Source organism: Epinephelus lanceolatus, chromosome 17 (genome assembly GCF_041903045.1).
Source record: "Epinephelus lanceolatus isolate andai-2023 chromosome 17, ASM4190304v1, whole genome shotgun sequence".
NCBI classification, from domain to species: domain Eukaryota; kingdom Metazoa; phylum Chordata; class Actinopteri; order Perciformes; family Serranidae; genus Epinephelus; species Epinephelus lanceolatus.
In genome coordinates, this window is record NC_135750.1 from 17,064,272 (window position 1) to 17,090,975 (window position 26,704).

Here is a 26,704-nt window from a genome sequence, read left to right on the forward strand (position 1 = left end):
AGCAGCGAATCAGTTAATTGTGCCTCACTTCTGCACCAGCAGGCTCATTCTCTGTTCTGCAGAGTTCATAAAAAAAAAAGGTTGCAGTGATTACTGATCCAAGTTTGAAGAAGATGGAAATGGTGTTTTCTGGTTCTGGTTTGCAATTTTAAGACCCTTAAAACCCATTTTTTCAATCAGCTTGTTACTGTGAGTGATGGGATCCTACATGAACGCAAACATCTCTGCCAAAGTTAGAAGAGTTTTGGCTGTTTTACTAGAGATTTCTGTGTGTGTGTGTGTGTGTGTGTGTGTGTGTGTGTGTGTGTGTGTGTGTGTGTGTTCTCGCTGGCTTGAAATGGGCGAGGCTCAGTTGTGAAAAAAAGTATAAACATTTGAATCTAAATTTGATGCCAGTTGTTGGGTTGTTAGTTTTTGTTGCCAGGCCACTGTTGATAAAATCTGATCACACAACACCCACACAGTCCTGATGAAACAGATTAGCAGAGATTTTGAGTGCTTAATAAATAACAACCAACAATATCTTTCCAAACTTTCTCTTTAACTTAATAACGTGCTTATTAAGTCATGAATACTTGATGTTATAGAGAAACACTTAACATTTCGTTGTGCTTAAAGGCCCCAACACACCAAACCAAAATCAAAAACGTAGTCCAAACCAAAGGCTGACTGTTGGGTCGCCTCATGTTGCCTGTGTCCCGGCCAAAAAGTTGCACTTAAACACACCGCAAAGACTACAGCCAATGGCTAACTAACCGGTACATTCTGCGCTTGCCTGAGAGAAAATAACTCTCCATACCAGCAGGTGTTGGTACTCTGTGTTCGCCATTCAAAACGGGAAACTAGAAGACCAACAGGATGGATTCAAGATGCTTGTTAGCCAGATAGCATATTAACAAAACAACCCAACGTGAAAAGAACAATTAATATTTACTAGGGGTGTAAAGATCCATCCATCCATGGATCCAAAATCATCGATGCAAAGTGAAAACATCAATCTATATCGCCATCTTTAGGATACACTTTTATTTTGAAAGTCCGTGTCACCATCAAACAGCAGCAGACAGATGACAAGCAGCCGAGAGAAAGAAAATGAGGATAGCGTTATTTACCCGGGAATAAATCAGCAATGTGGAAATAACTGGGATTTGGAGAAAATTCAGGTCAACAGACAGAGCACAGGCCGTCTGTAAAAACTGTTACAAGATCAAACACGACTTAATGTCACCTGTCTGGATGAGCGTCTCACTCCGCTAACGTACACTTTAGCAACATTAGCTGCTCTGTATCAACAGTATTCGGCTTAAAAAAACGCACATGCAGGCTGAAATTCAACCGTGCTGGTCTGTCAGGAGATGCAGTGACTTAAACCAACAGTAAGTAAGAAAAAAAACATGTCATTTGTTAAGCTATGAGTAGAGGAAAAAGTCTGCTAGCTGCTAGGCTAATTTATGCAAAGTAAACATGCTTCAGCTAATAATTGTTTTGTCTCTGAACCTTGACAGTTACTGAGCTGAATTTGATACTTTTGTCAAACAATATTGTTATTAATCCATGTTTTATCACTGTTGTGAGAAGTTTTCCTTTGGGGCTTTAAGACAGATAGACCTGGAGTTAAGAAATAGATGATGGTTTGGGTCAAAATGAAAACATTTCTTTTAGATAGGTCTCTCTGACAGAAACCTCAAGTTAACTTATCCCATGTGCTGTTTTATGTGTTAGTGGAGTCAGTTTAAAGTAAACTTTACTGCATCATTTATGTGTTGTTTATGTGTTTTATGGCCATAACCAAAACAGAAAGTGGTGGCAGCTTCTTGTGTAACCGACTGTGTTAAATGGGCAGACAGTTTAGTCTCATATTGATCACAGGCCCCTAAATCGCATCGTGGCAGATTTTGTAATATCAGTAAATATTGTGTCGTTGTCCAAAGAATCAATATGATATTGTATTGTAATGAAACTAGTGATTTACACCCCTAATATTTACCATGTCCTGGCGAACATTAGCACAAACAATTATGAACTGTTTCTATTGAACTCAATGGCTTAAAAAAAAATGTACCTAGTATAATACATTTGTTTTTGATGTCATGCTTTCCTCACTTCAATTTCTCTTCTCATGCACTGAGCTGACCTGCCAGTCAGAGTGATTTCATTCACCTACAGGCAACACCATCTCCAGTGCCGATTGAGCATACTGAATCAGCCAAAAAACAGGCAACAAGGGCCGACAAGTGCAAATGGCAAGGAAAAACTAGGGCAATAGATGCTCACAACAGCCCGACTTTGACCAATGGCCGACCATCAGCTTGGGGTGTCAGGGCTCTAAGATAAAAGCCTTAAAAGAATTTGTCTATTTTAAAAAAAGAGTCTGGATGCAACGAACTGTAGATTCATTTTTTTTTTTAGCTTTTACAAGCAAGACACACCTCTATGGTACCACATCTTCTGAAGATATACAGCGCTAAAAGGATGCTGAAAAAACAGGTTGTAAATTATGCATCGTTTGATGCCTTTACACACATGCAAACACACACACGCACACAATAACAGGGCACCTGCACCAGACCTATCAGAGAGAAACCACAACCACAACCACTGACACACAACCTGGATTTTTTTTTTCAGGGTTAATTCATCTAATAACTGGTACCGTTCTCTCGGTGTGTTTCCGTCTGTGTTTCTACCAAACCGCAGAGGAAGGTGAACCACATTCAGACATCTCAGAGGCAGAGACATGGGGGTGTGTAGCAAAAACTCTCTACAAGCAGAGAGGACATGTAGAGAGGAAGAGTTCAGCACTCTGGGAATTAAAGATGAAGAGGAAGGAAAGGAGGGGAGCAGTGAGAAACAGGATGAGGAGGGAAGGAGGACACTCCGGTGATGGGCTCCTGTCACTGTATCGCTTCAACTTAAGATCTCATGCGGGTTGCAGCAGTACTTGCAGGATGAATTATAAGACACAACTGATCACTTTTAACAATGTGGATGGGCCTTTAAAGGGGTATTCCACCAGTTTTGTGCATTTAGTTCAGTTTCCTCGTCCCAAGGGCTTGAGCCTTGACATTCTTTTAACAGAAAGCCTGAAAACAGGATGTGTGGGTGGAGTTTAAAAGATGTAGCCATTTAGGAGGCAAGACAGGTGTAGTGAAAGAAGCTGTTTAACTGCAGTATGGGAAATTAGGGCTGTGTCCAACTCAGATTTATGTCAGTCGAATTGGATTTGTGAATATTCAACTTTTTTCATGTGGCGTTTAAGAGTTCGAACAGGGTTGGTAGGATGTGCAGGGTGACAGCGACGTTCAGTTAATGTAGTAAACAAGCTGAGTTAGCCCTCCGTGCTAATGCGAGCTAACTATGCTAAAAACAGAATCGAAATTGTGCAACACTTTTTGACATCAGATGTCAAATAAAAGCCAGAGACTATATTGTATTAAGTTGCTGTGAGCTGTAAATCCACCACCTCTAAGCAGAAGGCACAAGATAACTCATCTCAGTGTCTGCGGAGCAAAGCTTCTCTTCCTCTGAGCAGCTGCCTCAACCTGACTCAAACTCACCCTGGCTCTGGGTCTGCAGCTGCCTGTACCGGAGATCAGCGTGAAAGTGAGGCGCGCTCACTCTGCAGCAAAATCTGAGGCCAGAAACATCCCTAGAAGTACAAAGCGTGCTGACTGCCAAAAAAAAACAAAACAAACGACTGCTTGACAAATCTCAGCTGACTGAAGGGTCTCCAACTGCTGATTCAAATCATCGACTTTCAGGAGGCAGCCTTACGGGAAGTGACAAGCTGTGCAAAAACACTGTATACTTGACCCATGCTAGACACTAAAAGTCAGAATATCTTGGCTTGTGTTGCTTCAGTTTTGATTATTATTTGTTTAAATCTGTCTTTTGTGAGTTCCTAAACTTTATGAAAATGCAATACTTGATCCAAATTTGAGGTTAAAGACAACAAATCATCCGGCCTGGGCCATCACGGCCTCCTCTGAGCAGTTTAAACCAGCAGAGTTATTATTATCTGTTATATCACCACTTGTTTTGATGAAATTATGTTCCGTTAGTTATTACTGACCTTTTCCTCTGGTTATTTTTTTCTGTATTATTGCTTTTCTTTTATGTTTTGCTTACTTTGTCTTCAGTGTTTTGTGTTGATTTTATGAGTTTTAGAGCTGCTTTGTGCGCCACTTTATAACTGTGTTTTATAAAATGCCATACAGATAAAGAGATTGTGTTTTTATTATATTCCATTATATTATAGCCATTAACAATATTATTATTGTGCGGCGCTCCTAATAAAAGCAGCACTTCATAAAAGCCTAAATGGCATATCAAAAGAGAAGAACGACAAGAAAAGAAGAAAGGTGCATAAAAAAGAAAAGGTTAAAAGAAATAATGTGGAAGAAGTGACCTCCATCTTTCTGTTCCTCGTATAAGCTGAAAGCATGCATTATTCTCATCGGGGGACTCATTGTGTGTGTGTTTGAGTGTGTCTGTGTGGGTATGGTTAGTATGTGTTAGCGAGAAGAGGTAGGGGGTTGGGGGACTGCTTGCCAAACACACCTGTGGCTCCACAGCTCTCCCTGCGCCTCCTCATCACACTCCTGCAGAGTTCATTATCACAGCTCTGTCTGGCTGAGCAAGAATATACTTCTATCATCTAAACAGTCTCACACACACACACTTTGAGATGAAAGGACAGAAAAGCAGCGAACACAGAATCACCTGCTTATATGTTATCCACATACGCAAACAAGAAGCCGCTGCTAGGAAAAAAAAAGCAGCGTCACTTGTAGGAAGTAGGTCAAACTGCTGTTGATTAATTATTTCCACGTGGCTAATAGCCTTTCTCCAGCCTAATAAGGCAGAACGTGGCACCGCATTTAACACATGATGAATCTGCGGATAATTAACACCTAACAAGGCTGTTAATGAGGGTCTTAATGACTCGGATACCTGGCCAGTGATTTGAAGGAGCTCTTAGGCTTTAGACAGAAAGAACTGAATCTTCCCTCAGCCAAAGAAAAAAACGAGAATGACAGCGTGATTATCATCCATGAGGACAGGTGTAGAGAATTTTTAAAAATCCACAATTGTTTGGACAATCATACTGTTAATTCACAGAGAAATAAACACACTCTGTTGGAAAGGTGTTGTTGACTGAGGCTCTGTAATGGCCCCTCACACACCATGCCTTCGGGGATCGTCTGTCACATCAAAGTTAATGAGTTTTGGGGCTTTCGTCTCCAGTCTCACACTGTCAGAGGTACACTACACTACCTTCCCTCCTGCCAGTGCAGGTTGAGCAGAATCCATCATCATTTTAAAGTTCTTAAACTAATCAGTAACGAGCTGCACAAACAGTGTACGAGGGGAAATGATATTTAGAAATAGGGCTGAGTTGTTGACAAATAGGATGACATTCTTAAGCGGGATTTATACTTCTGCATTTAATCGACGCTGTACCCTATGCCATGCGCTACGCCGTAATCCACCTCAATGGAAATTAAGGTTTTATATACTTTAATTTCACAGATAAGAAGGAATAAATTGTGAAGACAAAAAGCTTCCATAAAATAGCATTTCTCACTTGTGTGAAATTTATCCTGGCTTCAAATGAGTATAGAAATCTCTGCTATTCGCTAGGCTACTTTACACAATGTAAAATGCAATAGGCTTGTGCTAATAACGTTAGCATGTTGTATTTGTTTGGAAAATGTGTTTAGTATGAGACAGTTGTTTTTGTTGGTGAACCTTGTGAGTTGTAATGAAGCTGAATTTTGTAACGTTACCTTTGTTAAATGTTGCTGTTGTCCCTGGCTTCATACGAGTAGAGGAAAAGTCCACTAGCTGATAAGCTAATTCATACAATGTCGAACACCTTAGGCTTTTGCTAAAAACATTAGCATGTTGTATTTGTGGGGAAAATGTGTCCAGATAAAGACAAATCCTTTGTCTGTGAATGCTGCGAGTTACAGTGAAGCTGATTTGTGTACTTGTGTTTGAAATTGTGTTTTGGGTGCGTTTTGAATCAACTTAACTTTACAGCACTTCACAGAAACCCCACTGCCGACTAGTGTTTTGGAGGTGTAACTGTAGAGTGACACAGACACACCACTGCACAAGTATAAATGCTCACAATGGCGTAGGCAACTTGTGTAGGCTACAACATAGGCTCTGCATAAAGCTGACACACGTATAAATCCCACTTTAAGCTGGTGCACTAGTGCTCGTCAGTTTCAAACAGTCCACAGAGCTCAGCCCAGTCGCCAAAAGAAAATGTTGGCGTTGTATATTCCTGCAAAACAAGAATGCATGACATTTACACTTTTATATACAGTTCACATTAATGTTTCTAAAATGACACAGTATATAAGCTGACTTTGTCATCCGGAGGTGGAGGGGATGCTGAATGGTGTGACACCTGCCAAGCTGCAGACCACTGCACACCACTGTGACCAACAAGCAACAAAAACAGTTGTTTTGGCGAGTCATTGCTGTGTTTCCTGCAGTCTCTCAGGCACCAAACATGAGTGTTTTGCAGCAGCTCATTGGCAGGGATAGTGGCACGAAAAGCATTTGTTTTTTTCCAAGACATTGTTGCTTTTCCTGCCAGGACTGTGCCCCCAAAAATTGGGTATTTTAAGCAAAGTCACAATCTTTCCCTACCATTAACCAAGACGTTTTTGTGCCTGAACCTAACAACTTGTTAATCACAGCCTTGTTGAAATACACAAATACACAGTATTGCAGTGACATTTTCTAAATTACATCCATAAGCATGCTAATACCTCTGTGATCTGCCTTCACTGGCAGTGCCACAGGTCAGAAGAGTGTTCGAGGGATGCATTTCAAACCTTTAAGATGCACATTTGACACAACTAACAAAATGTTCTGTCTTTGCCTCCTAGCTAGACGAGCAGTATTCCTCAGATGCAACAAAGCTGCCTCACCTACACACTTTCAGTGGCTTGAGAAAATAACGTCTTGTTTCAAACATGAGAAAGCTCTTTTCACTGTACTGTACGTGGATCTGATAAGAACTGTTATTACGTCAGTGGGGCTTTTCTGGCATACCATCAGAGCTACACTGTGCTGTTGGCCTCTTATACTTTACTTTTCCTCTTCTTCTATTGTAATTGATGTGATTTTTTAAAATCACTCCTGTCATTCATTCAGTTTGTTACTGTGTGAAAACATCTGAATTGCTTTAGCACCAGTTAATGTGGGTGGGAGGGAGGGTCGATGTGTATTTTTGATTTATGTTGAAGAGTAAAACCTGCCATCATGACAACACTGACACTGTACAAACACAGTTGTTTACTGATACAGGTATATATCACAATATGACATTTTTCAACATAAGATAAACTATTCAAATGTATAAAACAAAACCTTTAATGACTCTAATTATTTTCAAACTACTAATCACTTGGAGTAATGTATTATGACATCAGAATTACAGCTTATTGATATAAACCACAGACACACACTATCAGCTCTGGTAGTAACATTATGGGAACATTACACTGCCTTTCCGTACGTCTTATTTGGTTACTACAGGCGTCTGTAAACTAAATGTTGATTACCGCAGGGTCATTATTGGTCCTTGTGGAATATTACGGAGACTCCGAATTAGCTTGCAGCTGCAGACGCCTGTAATAACAGTCATCTGTTGATGTTACATGTAAAGCAGGATCTTATGTCTGTTGAAGAGAATCAGGCATATTTTATCTGATGATTACGAGAAGACGATTTGGGTTATGGTGAGATCATGTGTTAGTTGTTACATTAAAAATAGATCATGAAGTAATAAGAAAACAAGCTATTACTACCAACAGCCTTCATCACAGATGGCATGTTACGGATCTCCAAAGTGGCAAAAGAGCCCAAATGGGAGAGCATGAGTAAGTGTTGTCCCAGTATTCACCCTAAGGTGGGTCCTATCACCCCCTCTGATCACACAGCTGCAGGTCTCATGGCAGCACTTATAGGCCAGAGGTCCGGCTACTAAAGAGTGAAAAACCTGATCACATCTGGCTCTTGTGTCCTGCCACTTTCTCTCTGTTTACATCCATCTTCCTCCCTCCTGTTCTTCTCTCTCCCTCCCCACTTGGGTCGGCACCAGCCTGAGGAGTTTGGCAACAGCTTACCAGCCGCTCCACCCGACAGCCAGACCCAGAACCTGGACTCTAGGAGCCAAAAGCAAAGCCAGAACTCTCCTTGTCCAAACACACAGTCCCACCCAACACCAGACAAAACACCAGACTCATTTTTAAGCGGGGCACAAATGCACCACGGAGCCATTTTTTCAAGTGCCTATTTGCTGTTATGTAAACCTCTGTGAGCAGCAGAAATAACATGACTAAAGATGGTTTACATTAGGCGCTAGGATATTTTGGCTGGTAGTCATTCGGATAAAAATGCAAATTGCTTGTGTCAATTTCCTGTTATTGTACCCGAAGTATTTATCGTAGCACAACAGCCAGCATTGTCTGCGAGCCAGCAAGTAATAAAGAAACAAAGCCAACAGCTTGACTAACTAAATCTGAACCGTGTTCAGTGTGACAGCAGATAGTCTTATCCAGTGGAGGTCATGTGTTGTTACATCCCTCCAGGGAAGCTTGAATGGACTAAGACTGATATCATCCTTTAGCCAACGCTAATCACAAACTGGATGATTCTCCAGGAAGTATGAAAACTTTTGGCAGAGCTGGCAAGAGCGTACTTTAAACCACAAATGGATTACAGATGTTCCAAACTAAAAAGCCTTTTTGGATTCTGACAACAGAAATAGAAGTCATCTTTTAAAACGTTAGAGAGGGAGCGAGAAAAAAGAAAAGCAGAACTCATAGAAATATGCCTCTCCTTGGTGAATACGATCTGGTGTCTAATTCTCTCGTTTGGAAAGGGTGATCTTGGAAAAGCAGCTCAGAAAGCTTCGCTGCCAGACGCTGTGAGTCAGAGTTTTCAGAGGGAGAAGGATCATTTCCTAAATAGAGCGCAAACAATCAATGAAAGAAAACAAACTCCAGCTCAAACCTGCGTTTCTCCCCTTGGGTTTGAAATCTTTAAATGGTATTTGATATTTAATAACATCGCGCTACATCTTCATTTCTGAAGCTCTGTTTTCTGACAGATCGTGCGCTCTGGTTTTTGTGGTTTCATGGATCTCCAGCATGCCTCGGCTGGTTTACAAAGACGATTTCATTTGGAAGTTAATGCGCTCCCCACAGATTTACTTGCGGCTTGTTTGTGAGGTTGTCCCACACTTTGAAAGGTAAACTGTCCACTTGGGGAATGCAGGGCCGTATTAACTTACCTGCACTGTTGTGATATCCTGAATAATTACACTGTGTACCCTGCCATCTCGGATCTCTGTTAAAAGCCTTCTGAGGCAGTTTAGTATCCTCGCCTCACAGAGGAGTGACACACTTTAAAGACTCTCCTTTATATCCTGATGTCTTTTTCAACTGACTCTAAATTACAGGTGACTTCAGAAATCCAGCTCATTCTTTTCACCCTCCTCTCGCCCTTGCCTGCTCTATTTCCCATCTCCTCCCCCGTAGTTGTGTGTGAAAGGTGATGAAATGCTCCTAAATTGCTCAAACTGGTGCGATACACGCCGTGGACGCTCTCACACCAGTCCCCGCACCGATGGAACAATAAAACTGCAAAAACAAAAGGAAGTGAGGAAGATTTTCCATGGCACGATGATGTCAGGGCCACAGCGGCGGTCGCTGAGTTCACAGCGAGCTTTCAGAGAAAACTACTCTGCAGTTGACGTGGAGCCAAAACGGGCTCAACGGGCTTAGGATCAACAGCTGGTTCTGGTTACCTAGCAACTCCCAAGCTGGGGGCCTCAGTGATGGGATAGTCTGAGAAGGAACGGAGGAGGGGGCTCAGGCGATAACCCAGCAGGCTTTTTTCTTTGTGGCAAGTGCAGCATGTGAGATGGGAAAAGCTTGATTTCATCATATCAAATCTTGCCCCCCAAAAAGAAACGTGCCACAGGCCACCCAACCTGGCAACCCAAATATGGTGAGCGTGAGGTTTGCACAAGTGGCACGGTTGGTGTTTCTCTGCGGCATTTTCCAGGGAGACATCACAAACATGCTCGCTGTGGTACCGCGCACACACTGACACACAGTTTGGCTGCACTTAGCTTCACACACACCCACAGATGATAGCCATTAATGATCAGTGATTATCCGCGATGTCACAGATTTTGTTGAATAAAATGTTCAAGGCATTCACAGCTCTCAATGCCAATGCTCCCTACTACTTCTGTTCTCTTAGTGCTGGCTGTGTGCGTCCACCTGCACACTACTTACAATATAAAACCAGCAATGTTACACTCTGTAACTGCGCGTACATGTTAAGAAGAAACCGGCGCCTGGATTCTTGGGAGTGTCTACTTTCTTGATGTGTTTACGATCCCCTGGCATCGGCAGAAAAAGAAGGGAGGTGTAATCTTTTTTTTGGCAGACTTGCCTCCTCCAGGCCCCCACCGGACCCTATCAGCGCCCGGCTACGCCGCCGCCACCCTGGTCTGTTTCTTGTTTCACTATGTGGACACACAAAGACCTTGTTTGTCCTCCCTCCGCCTGCCCTCCTCCAAACTTATCACCACCCAAACGCCCAGCCAAGAGGGGGCGAGGGAGGGGGGAGATAAAAGGATGAGAGAGAAGGGCAGGGAGAAATTACGTGTAAAAGTGTAGAAGAGAGTAGAGGAAGAGTGGGGGAAACTGACACACGGATATCACAGGTGGCGTCTGAGGTAAATACGACGCAAAGATGGAGAGGGAAGCATCCATCCATCACCATCTCCACTTTAAATGTTGCCTTTTGTGCTTCGCCAGCAAGGCCTGAAAACAACCGGGGTTCTGAGACAAAAGCAGCTGTCAGTGCTGATGAACAGTGGACAGGGCGCTCGAGCTTCACTTCACATGCACACACAAGCGAGTGTGTGCAGGTGGGGAGCATGTACACACACAAACACACACAAACCTGACAGGAGAGGGAGATAAGGAGTTTCAGCTCTGCTATATCGACACAGGCGAGCACCAACAGTTACAGACCAGGGACACAAAATCAGGAGAAACAGATTTAACACAGATCAGTGTGCCAAATTTGAAAATTCCACATATTTTCCTGTGAAAATTTAACATATTTTTTCTCTGAGTGCACCTAAAAGTTATGTTTACTGCTGAGTTCTATTAGTTTTCAGTAAACAAGGTATTTTCATGTTGATAGTGCCGAGAAAATTGAGAGAAATCAGCTGCTGATTATGATTATGAGCCCCAAAACCCCCGCTACTATCAAACTAATGCTTTGAGGTTGAAATTATACTTTTAATGCCATTTATAAATCAATATTTCTGATTATTTTTATAATATTTAAATATGTTTTAAAGCATCAAAATGTGCAGATAAATCCGCACATTTGAAAATTAACGAGCCCCCCGCGCACACACACACACACACACACGTCTTTATAGCCACAGTGCACGCCTGAACACACACCCAGTGACAGACAGCGTTCACACGCAGCACCAAACATAAACACACTCACACAGAGCCACTCATGAGCCCACTGTTCTCGACCTTTGACCCTTCGATTGACAGCCCATCCTATCTCACCGCCTCGAGTTCTGTGGCTTCAAACCAGGAAAACACTGACACACTCACATGGGTGCTTGCCCTCATGCACGCACGCACGCACGCACACACACACACACACACACACACACACACACACACACACACACACACACACACACTGTTTTCATGACACACTTCATTGCAAAAACATAAGAGGCTCATTAGCCTTAAAGCCCAGTCCAACTCCCTCCTTCCCCACCTCTCGCCATTACACACGCACACACACACTCACACACCACAGCTTTTTATTATTACCCTTGATGACTACATGCACACTCACACACACACACACACATATGCACAAGACAATGTGAAACATGCTCCTTGCCTGGGAAATGCTGTCTCCACATTCTTCAGATCAGGAGCTACACATGGCAGAGGAAATGTGGTGGAGCGGGACAAAAAAAAAAAAAAAAGAAGAAGAAGAAGAAGAAGAAGTGGGGTTTGGGGGGGTATTTTCACACAGTATGCCCTGGGGTTATCCTCTCCTCTCTACCTCCTCCTCCTCCAGCCTCCTTCCTTCCCTCTCTCTGTGTTCCCCTGCTCTCCCACTGCTTGTTTCCAAATCTGTCCTCCTTCGTCACCTCACCCCCAGAAGCTCCATTTCTCTTTCTCAGACGACTGGTACTCTTGAGCGAGGAGTGGAGGAAAAAAAAATGGAAGGTGGCACAGGAGGGCAGTGGGCGAAGGGGGAGGACTGGAGAGCGAGAACTACGATCGTCACCCCCCTGTGCGGTTAAAGCGGCGCCGACAACTCCTTTAATCTCCAAAGAGGGGGGGAGGGAGGGAAGAAAAATTGGATCTCTACTCGTCTTCAGCCAGCAATCAGCACTTCTGAGCGTCCTCCTCTTTCCGCCTCTTCAGCCAGATCACTTGTATCTTTTCTCCTCAGCCTCCTCTTCCCCTGCTCCGGCTCCCTCTTCTCTCCCTTCACGGCAGGTTTAGGCTATTCATTCAGACGTCAGGCTCACTCCGTCAGCCTTTTGTTGCGAGTCACAGAAAGACAGAGAGGGAGAGAGAGAGAGAGAGGGAGAAACAGAGGAAGGGGTGGGGGGAGAAAAATGGTAAAAGACGAAAAAAAGACAGAGAAAACAAGCCGGTGCCACAGCTATGCAGGAGGAAAGAAAAGATGGGGGTAAATAAAGGAGACGAAAGAGAAAGAGAGGGGGAAAAAATCCTTGAAGAGCACCAGTCACAGTGAGAGGTGCAGCGCTCCTGGCACACGTACGACTCCCTCTTCCATTCTCTCCGACCTTCCCCTTCGCTCAACATATTTTCCTTCTTCTCTCTTTTTTTTCCTCCCCTCCCTCCCTCCCTCCCTCCCTGCCTTTCTGTTTTATTATTTGTGATCTGGCCTTCACGGTCCTTTAAGAGTGCCAGCCCCTTTCCCCTCTCTCCTCAGCCTCTCTCCCCCCTGCTCACAAACTCTCCTTCTCAATCTCGATTTTTATCCTCGCTCTTTAACAAGAGTTGATTGGTTTTGCCGTTCAACGAGCCATTTAAGTGCCTCGTTTCTAGGCTTCAACGCGGCGTTCTCGTCAATACTTGTCATGCTTGCACAAAGGGCCAAGACGTGCATGCAGATCTAAAGACACAGGTGATGACTGTTTCATACAAGGACGAATGCAGAAGCTGGGGTGAGCGCTCACATGTGCGTGAAACCACAGTGGAGGAATGACATGCAAAGGCTGGTGAAGTGTCTGAGTATAGCACAAACATCTGTGAACAGGCTTTGTAATAGAAAATCCTGCAGTTGCAAAATTAATTCCCAGATGTAAAAATATCTACACACACCTGCAACTGAGCTCTCCGGGGATCAGACCAGACACAAAGTGTGTTTCTCACAGTGGAGACACAAGCACAGTCCAATTCCTACATGTGAACTTACGATAACACTTTGGAAAATCCTCCCTGTAGTCTAATTGATCCTGAGACTTAAACCCGAGCACAGGAGTGACAGATTAGCATGTTTACTACTACTACGCTAATCTAAGAGGGCAGCCCAGCATTTTGTCTCCCACAGACAACTTAAAAGGGATTCTGATAATGGACGTTAAGAGGAGCTTCCAGGTCATTATATGGAGACACAACACTGCTGTTGCACATTCTGAAAATCTGCTTTCGGTACAGTTCAGTTGTGCAACTATTGTGATAATAAAAGCCAAGCATTTTGTTTGTATGAGTTTTATTAAATGTGAAGATTTGCGTGTCTTGCATCATAGTAAAAAAAAGCAGTTGGAAGACATCTTGGGACATTTTTGTGGACATTTTCCACAATTTTCTGATTTATAAACCAGGCAATTAATCAATTAATCAAGGAAATAATCAGTAGATTAATCAATAATGAAAACTGAATGATGAAAATTGTTGCAGCCATAAAACTTTTGGCATTTGTGCAGGGAAAAAAAATCAGCAGTACAGGTACAGGTTCCCAACTGGTGGGTTGTGGTCCACTCTGAATTGACGGCAAGTGACCCGCATGTGTCAAGTTTTTACAAAGCACATTTTATCTTTGAGTACAGCAAATTTCCAGCACAGAGCTTTTATTGTGAAATGCCTTTTCCTACTTAAGATTAAGTGACTAACGGACAGCTACCTAACAGAGACAGCAAACTAGCTCAACGACATGGCAAAACACAAGTATGACGCTGAATGTATTTAACTGTGTGGACCTTGAACTAATGACTAAGGTGAAATCTGGACCCCATGGCTGGACCAGTTGGGAACCACTGTTGTAGTCTGTATTTTTAGGTAGATTTCATCCTTTTATTTCTGAATTTACATTTAAAAATCACCTCCAAGCATGTTTTAAGATGGATAAAAATACATGTGGATAAAATTTGATATAGTTTTTCCACAAGAAAAGTTTCATTACCTTATTAAATATTCTTACAATGAACACATAGCAAGCAGCGGTGAAGTGCAGCCTGTGGCCACCTGCCATGCAATGTCTATGGAAAGCTCCGGCTCCAAGCTGTGCTGCGGTCATCTGACTCTGTGGCCAAACTAAAAATGGGGGATAGCTAAATTTCAAGTAGCGAATTGCGGCCAACTCCACAGCCAATTAGTAAACAGAGTCCTGTGACTGCTGTGACATGATGATTGATGCTACAAAGACTTACTTCCATCCTGAAACACATGAACACGCCTTCCAGCCACTAAAAAATGTGATTATTTGGGGTGAGCTTGGGGTGTTTTCAGCATTACGCTTACATTACAAAAGTTGTTTTTTTTCCTGTTACATGATTGTTAATTTAATATCTTTGAGGACAGGACTGCCGGTCAGACAGAACAAGCCATTTGAAGATGTCATGCTGCCTTCTGGGAAGTTTAACATTTTAAAGTGATTGATCAAGACGCTAAAAAACAGATTAATCAATACTGAAAATAATTGTTAGTTCCCACCCTCTAATGACTGAGTGAACAAATGAATGTGGTCTACTCTACCGACAGTAAACTAACACTGAAGGGGAGACCAAATAAAGGTAAAAACAACACACAACACTTGACGTATTCTCCTGTGTTGCACATATTGTGTGTATTGTAGTGCGCCGCATGTATCTACTGTAAGTTGAGGAGTGTGGTGAGTTTAAAGGGCTCCATTGAGGAGGTTTGGTTACAACATGTAACCTGAGCCCACAAACCAGGCCTGGAGTAAAAAAGGCTCATTCATGAAAAGAGAGCAGTGGAGGGAGAGAGGTCTGTGCTATAATTTGACCTCTAAAATTCACCATCCCATCTGCCTCTTGTGATCTACATGAGGTGCTGCTGCCAAATGATTGAAGCATGAATGAGGGTGAGAGGAGACGAGGGGCAGTGAAAGACAAAAAAAAAAAAAGAGGGAGAAGGAGAGATGGCACAGCTGCAGGTGGACAACAGATGTTGAGGTTTTTTTGTTTTTTTTTTGTTTTTTGTTTTTTGCAGGGAGGCGATCTCAGCACATAAATTCTTGCTCTCCCATTCATAGCCCGTCTGTGCATCGCTCCACCTCTCCAACATCATCACTCTGCTCCTCCACCTTTTTTCTTTCTCTGTGATTTCAGCCAACTGGCCTGATTAGAGAGGGAAAGAGATGTAAAAGAGGATGTGCAGGAGGGTGTGTGTGTGAGGGTTTGAGACAGAGAGGACGAGAGGATGGAGGGATGAATGGGGGAAGGCGTTGCTTATTACCCCCCTCATGTATGCTGCAGGCTTAGACAAACAGAGTGTGAACAGGCATCCATGAAAAATGAAACAGTGCACAAATACATGGACAAATATGCACACACACACACACACACACACACACACACACAGTGAAATACTGACTCATCCAGCAACTGGCCGCCTTAACGTTAACTTCCTCATCAATGTGTGCTTTGGCCAAATATCTGAAAAGAATTCATATAAAATAAATGTAGGATCAAATATGTAGTGATGGCTGCTCACGCACACACACACACACACACACACACACACACACACACACACACGCCCTCCTCCCTGTGTGAGACTAAAAACACTGTGAAACACAATCCCATTTACAGCCCCATGTGATCCTGAACACGACTGACATGCCTACTGAGAAATGTATAATATTTTCTTCGGGTGCAAATGAGATTCATCTGCACCTCTAAACATATCTCCCCCTCGCTTTTTGTTAAAACACAGCCAAGCAAAGTGTCAAGTTCTGCAACGCCTGGTCACACACACACACGCACAAATACTGCATACAGGGAACATGGTCAGCTCTGTCTCGTCTTCACTCTGGTTTAACACCCGTGAAGATTTCATTTTCTCAAAATGAATAATTCAGGGTGACTCCCTGGTTGGCACTGAGAGGAGAGGAGAGGAGAGGAGAGGAAAGGAAAGGATAAGAGAAGAGGGGAAAAGAGGTGGCGGAAAAGGGAGAGAACAGGAAAATAACAGAGGACAGCAAAATAACAAGAGATTAAAAGAAAGAAGATGACATAAGAAAAGGGAAAAAGAAAGAAGAGGAAAGGAAAGGAGGGAAAGGAAAGCAAAGGAAAGGAAAAAGGGAGAAGAGAGGAGAGGTAAGGATAGAAAAGGAAAGAATGGGAGAGGTAAGGAGAGGATCTGAAAGGAGATGAGAGAGAAGGAAGGAAGTGGAAATGAAAGGAAAGAAGAGGACAGAAAGGGAAACAAGGGGAGAGAATAAACAAGGAGGTGAGAAAAGGTAAGTAAAGGAGAGGAAATGACAGATGAAGAAATAGAGGTAAGATGAGGAGAGGTAAGGATAGGAAAGGAAAGAAGGGGAACGGTAAGAAGAGGATCTGAAAGGAAGGGAGAAGAAAGGAAAGAAGTGAAAATGATAGGAAAGGAAATAAGAGGGTCTGAAAGGAGAGGAGAAAAGGTATGTAAAGGAGAGGAAATGACAGAAGAGGAAATTAGAGAAAAGATGAGGAGAGGTAAGGATAGGAAAGGGGGAGAAAGGAAGGAAGTGAAATAAGAGGAAAGAAAAGAAGAGGAGAGGAGAGGAGGTAGTGGGAGGAGAGTGGGGTTGCTTTTCATAATGATAACTTATGCTTCCTCGTGTCCTCTCCTTTCAAGTGACCTAGAAACAGTTCCCCTCCGCCATTATGGAGGATCTTCCAATCCCTAAAATGCACCTCAAGGAGACAAGGACTGAGGAGACAGGAGTCTTCTGGAAGAGCTGAGACTGAGGAAACACAGATGTATCCTACGCATCTCGTCCTCACATCTATCTCTCACATCCTCGCTGGTAGGAGCTAAGACGACAGGAGGAGACGCGAGTGAGGGAAGCGAAGAGACACATTAGCACAATGGAAAGCACCTCAGAAGTCAAGGTCTTTTAGCTTCTCATTTCATTTCTTATTTTCTTCTTCTTCTCCTACTTTTTTTTTGAGCAACAAGTGTCGAGCACGTGACCTCTTGTGTCTGTCCTTCCTCCGCCTCAGCTCCCACAACCTGCAGTTAATCACCTCCAGTCTCTCTGAAAGGATGCAGCCAACTGGCCAGAGAGAGGTTTTCATCTCCATGGTGAGACTTTGCCTCTCAAGGTCCAGTTTCTTTCCATGGCACCTGCACAGAACATTTTCTGTATTCTGTGCACACAACTACATCCACAGAGAGAAACGGACAATACCGACACGTGTCATTCAGTCTTGGAAGTAATTATTTTGTTTATCTGGAAGCAAAAAGGAAATAAATTGCAGGACAGAACAGCAAGTTGAGAGTTACACTAAGCTATCCTAGTTCTGACACTGCGGTATTTCTCAATACATTAATACGTTGACAACCATTTAAATAAAATACTGATCATTTAAGTAATTTAACCAACAAAAATGTCAAACATCTGCTTATTCATGTTATTTAATGAGATTTTCTATGTTTTACATCACTGAAAATGAAGTATCTTTGGTTTTTGGACTATTGAAGGGACAGAAAGAACAGCAATATGAAGAAAGTTGTGAAGGTCATTTATCTCCGTTTTCTGGCTCTTTATAGACCTAAGCATACATTGATTAAATCTGACAAATATACACAAATAATTGTAAGTTGTAGTCCTAAATCAGACAAAACTAGGAAAGTGCACTCAGTAGAGCGCAGATCTCCGCCAGGCAGCTGCTTCCTGCTGCCCGACCTGATTGCAGCCACTCTAGACAATTCTTGTATAACCTGCAGTAGCAGCTTAGCACATTTCAGAAGATACAACTATGAGGATGAATGTATTTCTAATGAGTAAAACACAGCCTAAATCTTTGATCTTCATCATTCATAACTGGACAGTAGGCTGTAGCACCGTAAAACTTTAATTAAAAGCATTTGCTGAAATCACAAAAATCAACAAGCCTATATTTGGGACGGGCCTTTAATTCCTTTCACACAATACGGGCGCTCAGCGAAGCACCAAATACATCAAACTGTTTATTTAAACCAGCATGAATCATTTATTTGATGTAGCTCTGACAGACAGCATATCAGAGATAACAACAGTTATAGCACTCGAGGATTACAATGCCTGGCATACCGACACAACACCACTTTATCCTGTAAAAACAATACTCACAACTTGGATTAATATTTATGAAAATCCCTTTTGATTCTTTTGATCTGAGGACCCTTACGGACTAAAGGAAGATGAATAACTTACAGGGTAACCAAGGAATGGACACATAACTTGAGGTAGCCAACAACCCGTTTTTATACATCCAAAGAATGTCTATAAAGAAATGAAGTGCTTGGCAACCAGACAGGCATGTATTTGTCAAAATGTGTTTAATTGAAGTTTTACAGTAAAACAGACAACAAAAGAGAAACCATGTAACTAAACAGCCTTCTCATTTACCTATGGTAGAGCACAAATATCAAGACACGGCCTATTAAATCACACAGGCACAACACCCCGCTTCTGAAACACGGCCAGTGTGGGATGATGCTGTGCGACGGAACAAAACCAGGTCGCAGCCTTTAGTGGATCATAACATGTTGGGTATAGAATTCATCTTCAGATGCTCCGGATCTAAATGAGCACAAACTTTTCTACAGATGTCAGTTTTTGAGCCACAACGAAGGCCAAAATATGGCCTGCAACAGACTAGGAAGGTTTGCTGTTTTTAGCCAAGATGATTCCTGGAAAACTTGCAGCCCCTACCGGCTGGTTGAGAGGAGTGAGGAGTCGGTCAGTATAACAAGTTCTTCAACAACTGTAAATTGCCAAAACCATGAGAGATCCTTCAGTACACAGTCATTAATGTGCACACAAAATATTAGGCTGATTGGGTCAGTAGTTTGCGAGATTAGCAAGATTGGGTCAGGTTCACAAAGTGTTTTTTTTTCTTCCAATAAAAACAAACCAAACAAAAACTCGAGATGTCCTCCTGTCACCCTCCCCTCTTTCACTTGCTCCAACATGGCATGACAAAATTTCCATTGATGTAATCCCACTCCTAAGACTCCATCATCACCTCTAAGACAGTCAATCCTTCACTATCTAATGTAAAGCAGCCCTCTCTGCCTTGGTCTTTCTTGCTCAATCTCCTCTGTTCTGCTGTCTTTGGTTAGGTTCAATCACCTCCCATGTTCACTTTCCTCATTTCCCTCATTTTCCTGCAGACAGGCTCTGCAGCCCACAACCACAGTCACAAATGAATGTGCTGAGCTGGGTATGACGTTTGTTTAGAAGCATATTTCTCCCATTACCTCTTACTTCATTTTCCCCCACTCTCTACTCTCTTGTGAGGAGGGTGTCATAGCCGAATCATTTCCTTTAAAGATTGATTTACAAAGGAAGGTGGGGGAGTCAAAGAGAAACAGAGATCATTTTATTCAAAGAAAAAGAAAGAGAAGAACAGAAAATGAGTACTCAAGATCTGTATAGATCGAATCCTGGCAGAGTGTGACCAGAGACTTTATTCTCTCATGGAGGAAAAAAGGAAATCACTGCCTGATATTAAGTGGAACGTCTGGTGGGGAGAGGAACTCTGAACTGTGCCACAGCAGACGCCACACCTGCCAACAGCAGCTCGCACAAGCACACACACACAAACAGCGCACACATCATCCTACACACAGGCTGCATAGCGTTTGGGATGTGGGAGGATAGGCTGGTTTTGGAAGTTTTCTGGTAACGAAATCCTGAATGTTCCTCAACATAGAAACACAGCAGTATCCTGGATATATAATCACACCCTTAATTATTTCAACTTGTTCTTTGAGAAATTATGCTTTTACCGCCAATTTGGTTTGGCTTTAACTGCTACCATTACCCATTAGCCTCAGCCGCCACTGCGATAGAGTATTAGCTTGTCAGAGCTGCAGCAAATAAAACATGTTTTTTATGCGCAGTTGTGAACAAAATCCTGCACCATCGTAGCTCAATTCATCCAAAATTGACTCAGAATCTGAGCATGTGTTGATTTAAACTGCTGAGTGCTTTATCAGGTTTCGAAAAACTTCTCTCCTCACATTTTCATGTACTCAGACTTGCACCATTGATTTTTTTATCCAACAACCACATGTTCCATCACAATTGTTCATCTTCTGTACCAATGATTCAACCAAAAGAGTTTTATATCCACGTAAGCCTTGAAAGTAGTCCAACTGCCAGACACTTATTATTGTCTGCACAAAATCACCAGTAGTTTTACTTACTTACTAAAAGCCAATGCTTTTAATGGTCAAAGGCACAATTACAATAATGTCCATGTCTATCCTCTGTTGTTCTGAAAACACCCCGTTTTAATCCAATGGCTGCATTACTCAAGGCTGGGGCCCTGATACGTTTAACCTCTCAGGTCACAGCCCAGTTGGCAAAAGCAAATCTTGGCATTGTACGTTTCTGCAATATGCACGTTTCATGTATATCATATCAACATGAGTGACACAGTATATGAACTGACTTCATCAGGAGGTGAAGGGGATGGTTGATAGCATGTCACTTAGGCGAGACACCGGCCAAGCTGCAGACCACCGTTGTGCTTTAGTGAGTCATTGCTGGGTTTCCAGCAGCTTTTTAGGCTCCAAACATGGATGATTCGTACTGACTTATCAGTGTTTTTCAAACGGATTTTTAGGTTCCAAACATGGGTGTTCTGTAGCAACCCGTCTGTGTTTTACCAGCAGCTTTTTAGGTTCCAAACGTGGGTGTTTTGTAGTGACCCATCTGTGTTTTTCAAGCGTCTTTTTAGGTTCCAAATGTGGGTATTTTGTAGCGACCCATGTGTGTTTTTCCAGTAGCTTTTTAGGTTCCAAACGTGGGTGTTTTGTAGTGACCCATCTGTGTTTTTCCAGTGGCATTTTAGGTTCCAAATGTGGGTATTTTGTAGCGACCCATGTGCGTTTTTCCAGTAGCTTTTTAGGTTCCAAATGTGGGTGTTTTGTAGTGACCCATCTGTGTTTTTCCAGTGGCATTTTAAGTTCCAAATGTGGGTATTTTGTAGCGACCCATGTGTGTTTTTCCAGTAGCTTTTTAGGTTCCAAACATGGGTGTTTTGTAGTGACCCATCTGTGTTTTTCAAGCGTCTTTTTAGGTTCCAAATGTGGGTGTTTTGTAGCAACCCATCTGTGTTTTTCAAGTGTCTTTTTAGGTTCCAAACATGGGTGTTTTGTAGTGACCCATCTGTGTTTTTCAAGCGTCTTTTTAGGTTCCAAATGTGGGTGTTTTGTAGCAACCCGTCTGTGTTTTTCCAGCATCTTTTTAGGTTCCAAATGTGGGTGTTTTGTAGTGACCCATCTGTGTTTTTCAAGCATCTTTTTAGGTTCCAAATGTGGGTATTTTGTAGCGACCCATGTGTGTTTTTCCAGTAGCTTTTTAGGTTCCAAACGTGGGTGTTTTGTAGTGACCCATCTGTGTTTTTCAAGCATCTTTTTAGGTTCCAAATGTGGGTGTTTTGTAGCGACCCATCTGTGTTTTTCCAGCATCTTTTTAGGTTCCAAATGTGGGTGTTTTGTAGTGACCCATCTGTGTTTTTCAAGCGTCTTTTTAGGTTCCAAATGTGGGTGTTTTGTAGCAACCCATCTGTGTTTTTCAAGTGTCTTTTTAGGTTCCAAACATGGGTGTTTTGTAGTGACCCATCTGTGTTTTTCAAGCGTCTTTTTAGGTTCCAAATGTAGGTGTTTTGTAGCAACCCATCTGTGTTTTTCCAGCATCTTTTTAGGTTCCAAATGTGGGTGTTTTGTAGTGACCCATCTGTGTTTTTCAAGCATCTTTTTAGGTTCCAAATGTGGGTATTTTGTAGTGACCCATGTGTGTTTTTCCAGTAGCTTTTTAGGTTCCAAACGTGGGTGTTTTGTAGTGACCCATCTGTGTTTTTCAAGCGTCTTTTTAGGTTCCAAATGTGGGTGTTTTGTAGCGACCCATCTGTGTTTTTCCAGCATCTTTTTAGGTTCCAAATGTGGGTGTTTTGTAGTGACCCATCTGTGTTTTTCAAGCGTCTTTTTAGGTTCCAAATGTGGGTGTTTTGTAGCGACCCATCTGTGTTTTTCCAGCATCTTTTTAGGTTCCAAATGTGGGTGTTTTGTAGCGACCCATCTGTGTTTTTCCAGTGGCATTTTAGGTTCCAATTATAGGTGTTTTGTAGCAACCCATCTGTGTTTTTCCAGAATCTTTTTAGGTTCCAATTATGGGTGTTTTGTAGCAACCCATCTGTGTTTTTCCGGCATCTTTTTAGGTTCCAAATGTAGGTGTTTTGTAGCGACCTGTCTGTGTTTCTCCAGCATCTTTTTAGGTTCCAAACATGGGTGTATTGTAGGGAACCATCTGTGTTTTTCCAGCAGATTTTCCGGCTCCAAACATGGGTGTTTTGTACACCCATCTGTCTTTTTCAAGCAGCTTTTTGGGTTCCTAACATGGATGTTTCATAGCAACCCATCGGTGTGTTTCCAGTGGGAACAGTGCTATGAAAAGTGGTTGTTCTTTATAGAACCATCGCTGCGTTTCTGCAGGGATAGCGGCACAAAAAGCGGCTGTTCTTAACCACAACGTAACTGCTTTTCCTGCCAGGATTGTGCCCACCAAACAGGGTATTTTAAGCCAAAACATGATCTTTTCCAAACCATAACTGAGTGTTTTGTGCCTACACCTAACTGCACATCAACCACATTGTTGAAATGTAAAGATTTTATGAGTCCGCCTCATAATAATATGCAAATGTAATTTATCCATGGTTTGCAGAAACGTGCAACACCAACATTTTTTCCTGGTGACCGAGTTGAAGGTCAGAAAGAAAAAATATTAACCATTGAGTGAACAGCAACATAACAAGAACAACCTCTGACTGTCACTCCAGTTTAAGACCAAAGTTTGACCCTCAAAGTCTAAATGCAACATTGACAGATAACCTCATCTCCATGAAGAGTCCAAGGTTGACTGACAGCTGTCCATGCCCTTTCCCCCCTCCCCCACCTTGCCAGTCGCAATCATCATCTATCAGTAGCAGGATGTAGTCCTCTCTCCCTCCCTCTCACCCTCTCCCCCTTCCTTAATCCCTCACTCAGTGTAACAACTGCCCAAAGCTTTGACCTGGACCCCGTTAATACATAATCTGCCATCTCCAGAACAAATATGCCACAACCCTCCCCCATCACCACGCTAGGCTGGAGCAAGGAGAAAAAATTGTGGCTAGTGTGTCACGCAGAGAAGAACTGACCTGAGCTGGCATCAGGTCGCCTGGCTAGAGTCCACGGACGGAAGCCAACTCACTCCGCAGGCTGGAGGTGAAAGAGTGGAAGCCCCACAGTATCATATGCAGTGATTATGCCCGTGTGGGGGATGGGGAGGCCTAGTTAGTCATATAAAGGCGGGGTCTTGCTCAAGGGTATTCCACAAAGCATGTACTGAGGTGGGCGGGGGCATGCCATCTGTATTTACACAAGGGCTATTAGTTTAGAAAGAAATTCTCTCTGGTTGTGGGTGCAACTCACTGCTGTAACTAATGAATTGTCTGAGGTTGTCAGAATATCAGAGGGTATCATAAGCTCATAACTAATTGGATTTTAAGAATTGCAAAACATGCTGCTGCTGCTTTCACAACATAATGTGTCTACCTGACAAAATATCAATATTGTAACATGCATATACTTTCTTCCTTTGAAAATAGGCAAGAAAAGCCTCCTAATTTTTATTTATCCTACATGAAAAGAAGTGAATGAATGATGATTAATACTTTCCTCCAGATGCATTAGCTCAGCCAGCCATTTTGTTAAAAAAAAATGTAAATTTGCAGTGTTTTCTGACAATGGACCGACCCTTTAACCAGAAGCAAATCTGCCTACGATTACCACCAAAACCCGCGTTGCCTAGCAACATACAATTTAGGAATATGCTTTCAGAGCAGTGTCCATTAACAGATGAAATTACCAAAGCAACAAATGTCAGCCACATGCAAATGAGGTCTACTACTGCTGAGTGTGTGTGTGTGTGCGTACTAACAATGTGATGTATGTGGCAGACTTGGAAGAAATCCTTTCTGAGGCATGTGTCCGTCTGCGCTAAGAGCAGCAGACTGTTTTGACAGCCAAGCAATGGGGATCTTTTAATATCTGCTCTCCTGGGCCTAAAAATCAGAGGGACAATAACAAAACTGCCTCAGTTAAATCATTTGTTCCCTGTCTGCTTTGGCCCCCGTTAATGTCCATTTCAACCTACTGGCCATGTGCAGTAGTTCACAGAGACTCACTGAAAGCCAGGAGGCTGGTCTGAACAAAATGAGAATATCTGTGGATTAGTGCAGCAGTGGAAATGGAGGATCTGAAGGATTAACCCCCCCCCACCACCACCACCACCACCACCCTCTCTCTTCTCATTACAACCTGCACAGAGAAAATGACACAGTCACACATCGGCCATCAGCACTGTAATTCGATTTTATCTGTCCAGTGATGCTGCTAGTCAGCCTCTGGTGAGCGGGTGTTGATGGAGAAATCAGCCCTTATTGCCCAAAATGTCTGAAATATACTTTAATCAGGCCACGGGTGTGAAAAGAAGATAATTTTATGCAGCGGCATTCATTATGCTGAGTTAAAAGATTTAATCTGATATGGTATTCAGGTGATTACACAATAAGGAAGCGTTGACTGAATGCATTTCATTTCAAAGTGGGATCGAAAAATGAATTTGGGACACAAATCAAAATTCAATAAAATCTGCTGAAAAGAAATCAAGCATAAAATGAAAAGTCGCTGAAACTCTGCCTTTAACTCACCAGTTCAAATGTAAAGTGTGATCGCTGTGAGCAAATCTGTTCGAGAAGAAATAGAGGAAGCTAATTGCTATTTCATGCAGGTCAGCGGCACACCTTGACAGCAGCAGGACTGAAGGAAAGCGGTGTAGCCCGAGTGGCTGCACTCTGATACACCCTTATTATCATAATGCAATAAGACATCCATGTTTACAACAACAGGAGCTTGGGGGCGGTGGGAAGATGGTGTGTGGCAGAGCAGAAAGGACTTCATCAAAACAGCTGCAGTTACAATGATACCACAGCTAAACAGCTACATACAACTAACACTACCATCATAATTAAGCAACTTTATGAATGCTGGATAGCTGAGGCAGATTATAGGATTTTAAAAAGTAGCCTTTTGCTCACAAAGGGCATTACATGCAGCCAATAACAGCTAAATGGGGAAAAAATATCTTTGCAAGGGGACTTTGGCAAACGGAATCACACATATTGTTCACACATGCACACCATCGCAAACTAACACACATGCATGCCAGCAGATTGTTAACACTGCTGCACACAATATCTGAATTTTCTGGTCAGGGAAGTCTTAATGTGAACTGTTCACACATGAATGCAGCGACTGACAGACTGTAACATGAAGACAGTGTGCAGTTGTTAAAATTTAAAAGGTATCAGAAAGGGTGCTGACAGCTGTTCCTCCCAAATCCTCCATATTGCGCCTCATCAATGCCATTTTGTGTTGTATTTAATGGGGCGATATGTCATTCTGACAAAAGAACTGCATGAGATTACTGAAATAATAAAAGGACTTCACACAAAGTATATGGAAGACTGACAAATCTGGCTCTCAGAGATAAGTAGACAAGAAAGCGGGATGGGAGTATCATTTTAGGATCGTGGCAAATGCAGAAACGGAAAGTAGGACAGGGAATGGACTGCCAGAATGTCTAAGCAAAAGTTATCCTTTTGCGGTATTAATCATAATCCTGACAACAGTTTTGGAAAAGAGATAGGCAGCAAGCAATTTAGATTTCGCTCCGCTGGACTAGATAAGAAGAAAAGACACACCATTTATCTATTGTTGATGTAATGAGAACAAACACGGGACAGCAAACAAATGACAGCACTGACCAGAGAGATAAAATGATTTCAAAAAGTGCTCTATTAACATTGTCATTGTGTTTGGACTTTCTTAAGGTCAAGCATCATGCATCACACACCAACAACCATATTAAGCTAAACAGATCTCACATATCCCTCAGCTGAATGATGGTTTCACAAACCAGACTACAAAAAGACACTTATTTGATGGAGATGGTATGCACATACCAACGATTCATCATGATGAAGGATGAAAATGCATTTCTAGTGCCTAGTGAAAAGACTCCAACCTAA

The 26,704-nt window shown here is 42.5% G+C and overlaps 1 protein-coding gene across 5 annotated transcripts in view; it reads right to left on the reverse strand.

Annotated features, from left to right (window-relative positions):
- Positions 1 to 26,704, reverse strand: part of ctbp2a (C-terminal binding protein 2a) — a 91,433-nt gene that overhangs the window by 19,496 nt on the left and 45,233 nt on the right. The window contains exon 1 of one of the 5 annotated variants that reach the window (XM_033613340.2): positions 11,989 to 12,921. The exons of the other annotated variants lie outside the window; for them this stretch is intronic. Coding sequence (XP_033469231.1) covers positions 11,989 to 12,010 — 22 coding nt within the window. The 5' untranslated portion in view covers positions 12,011 to 12,921. Of the gene's footprint in view, positions 1 to 11,988; positions 12,922 to 26,704 lie in introns of those variants that run through there. 5 annotated transcript variants of the gene reach the window in all.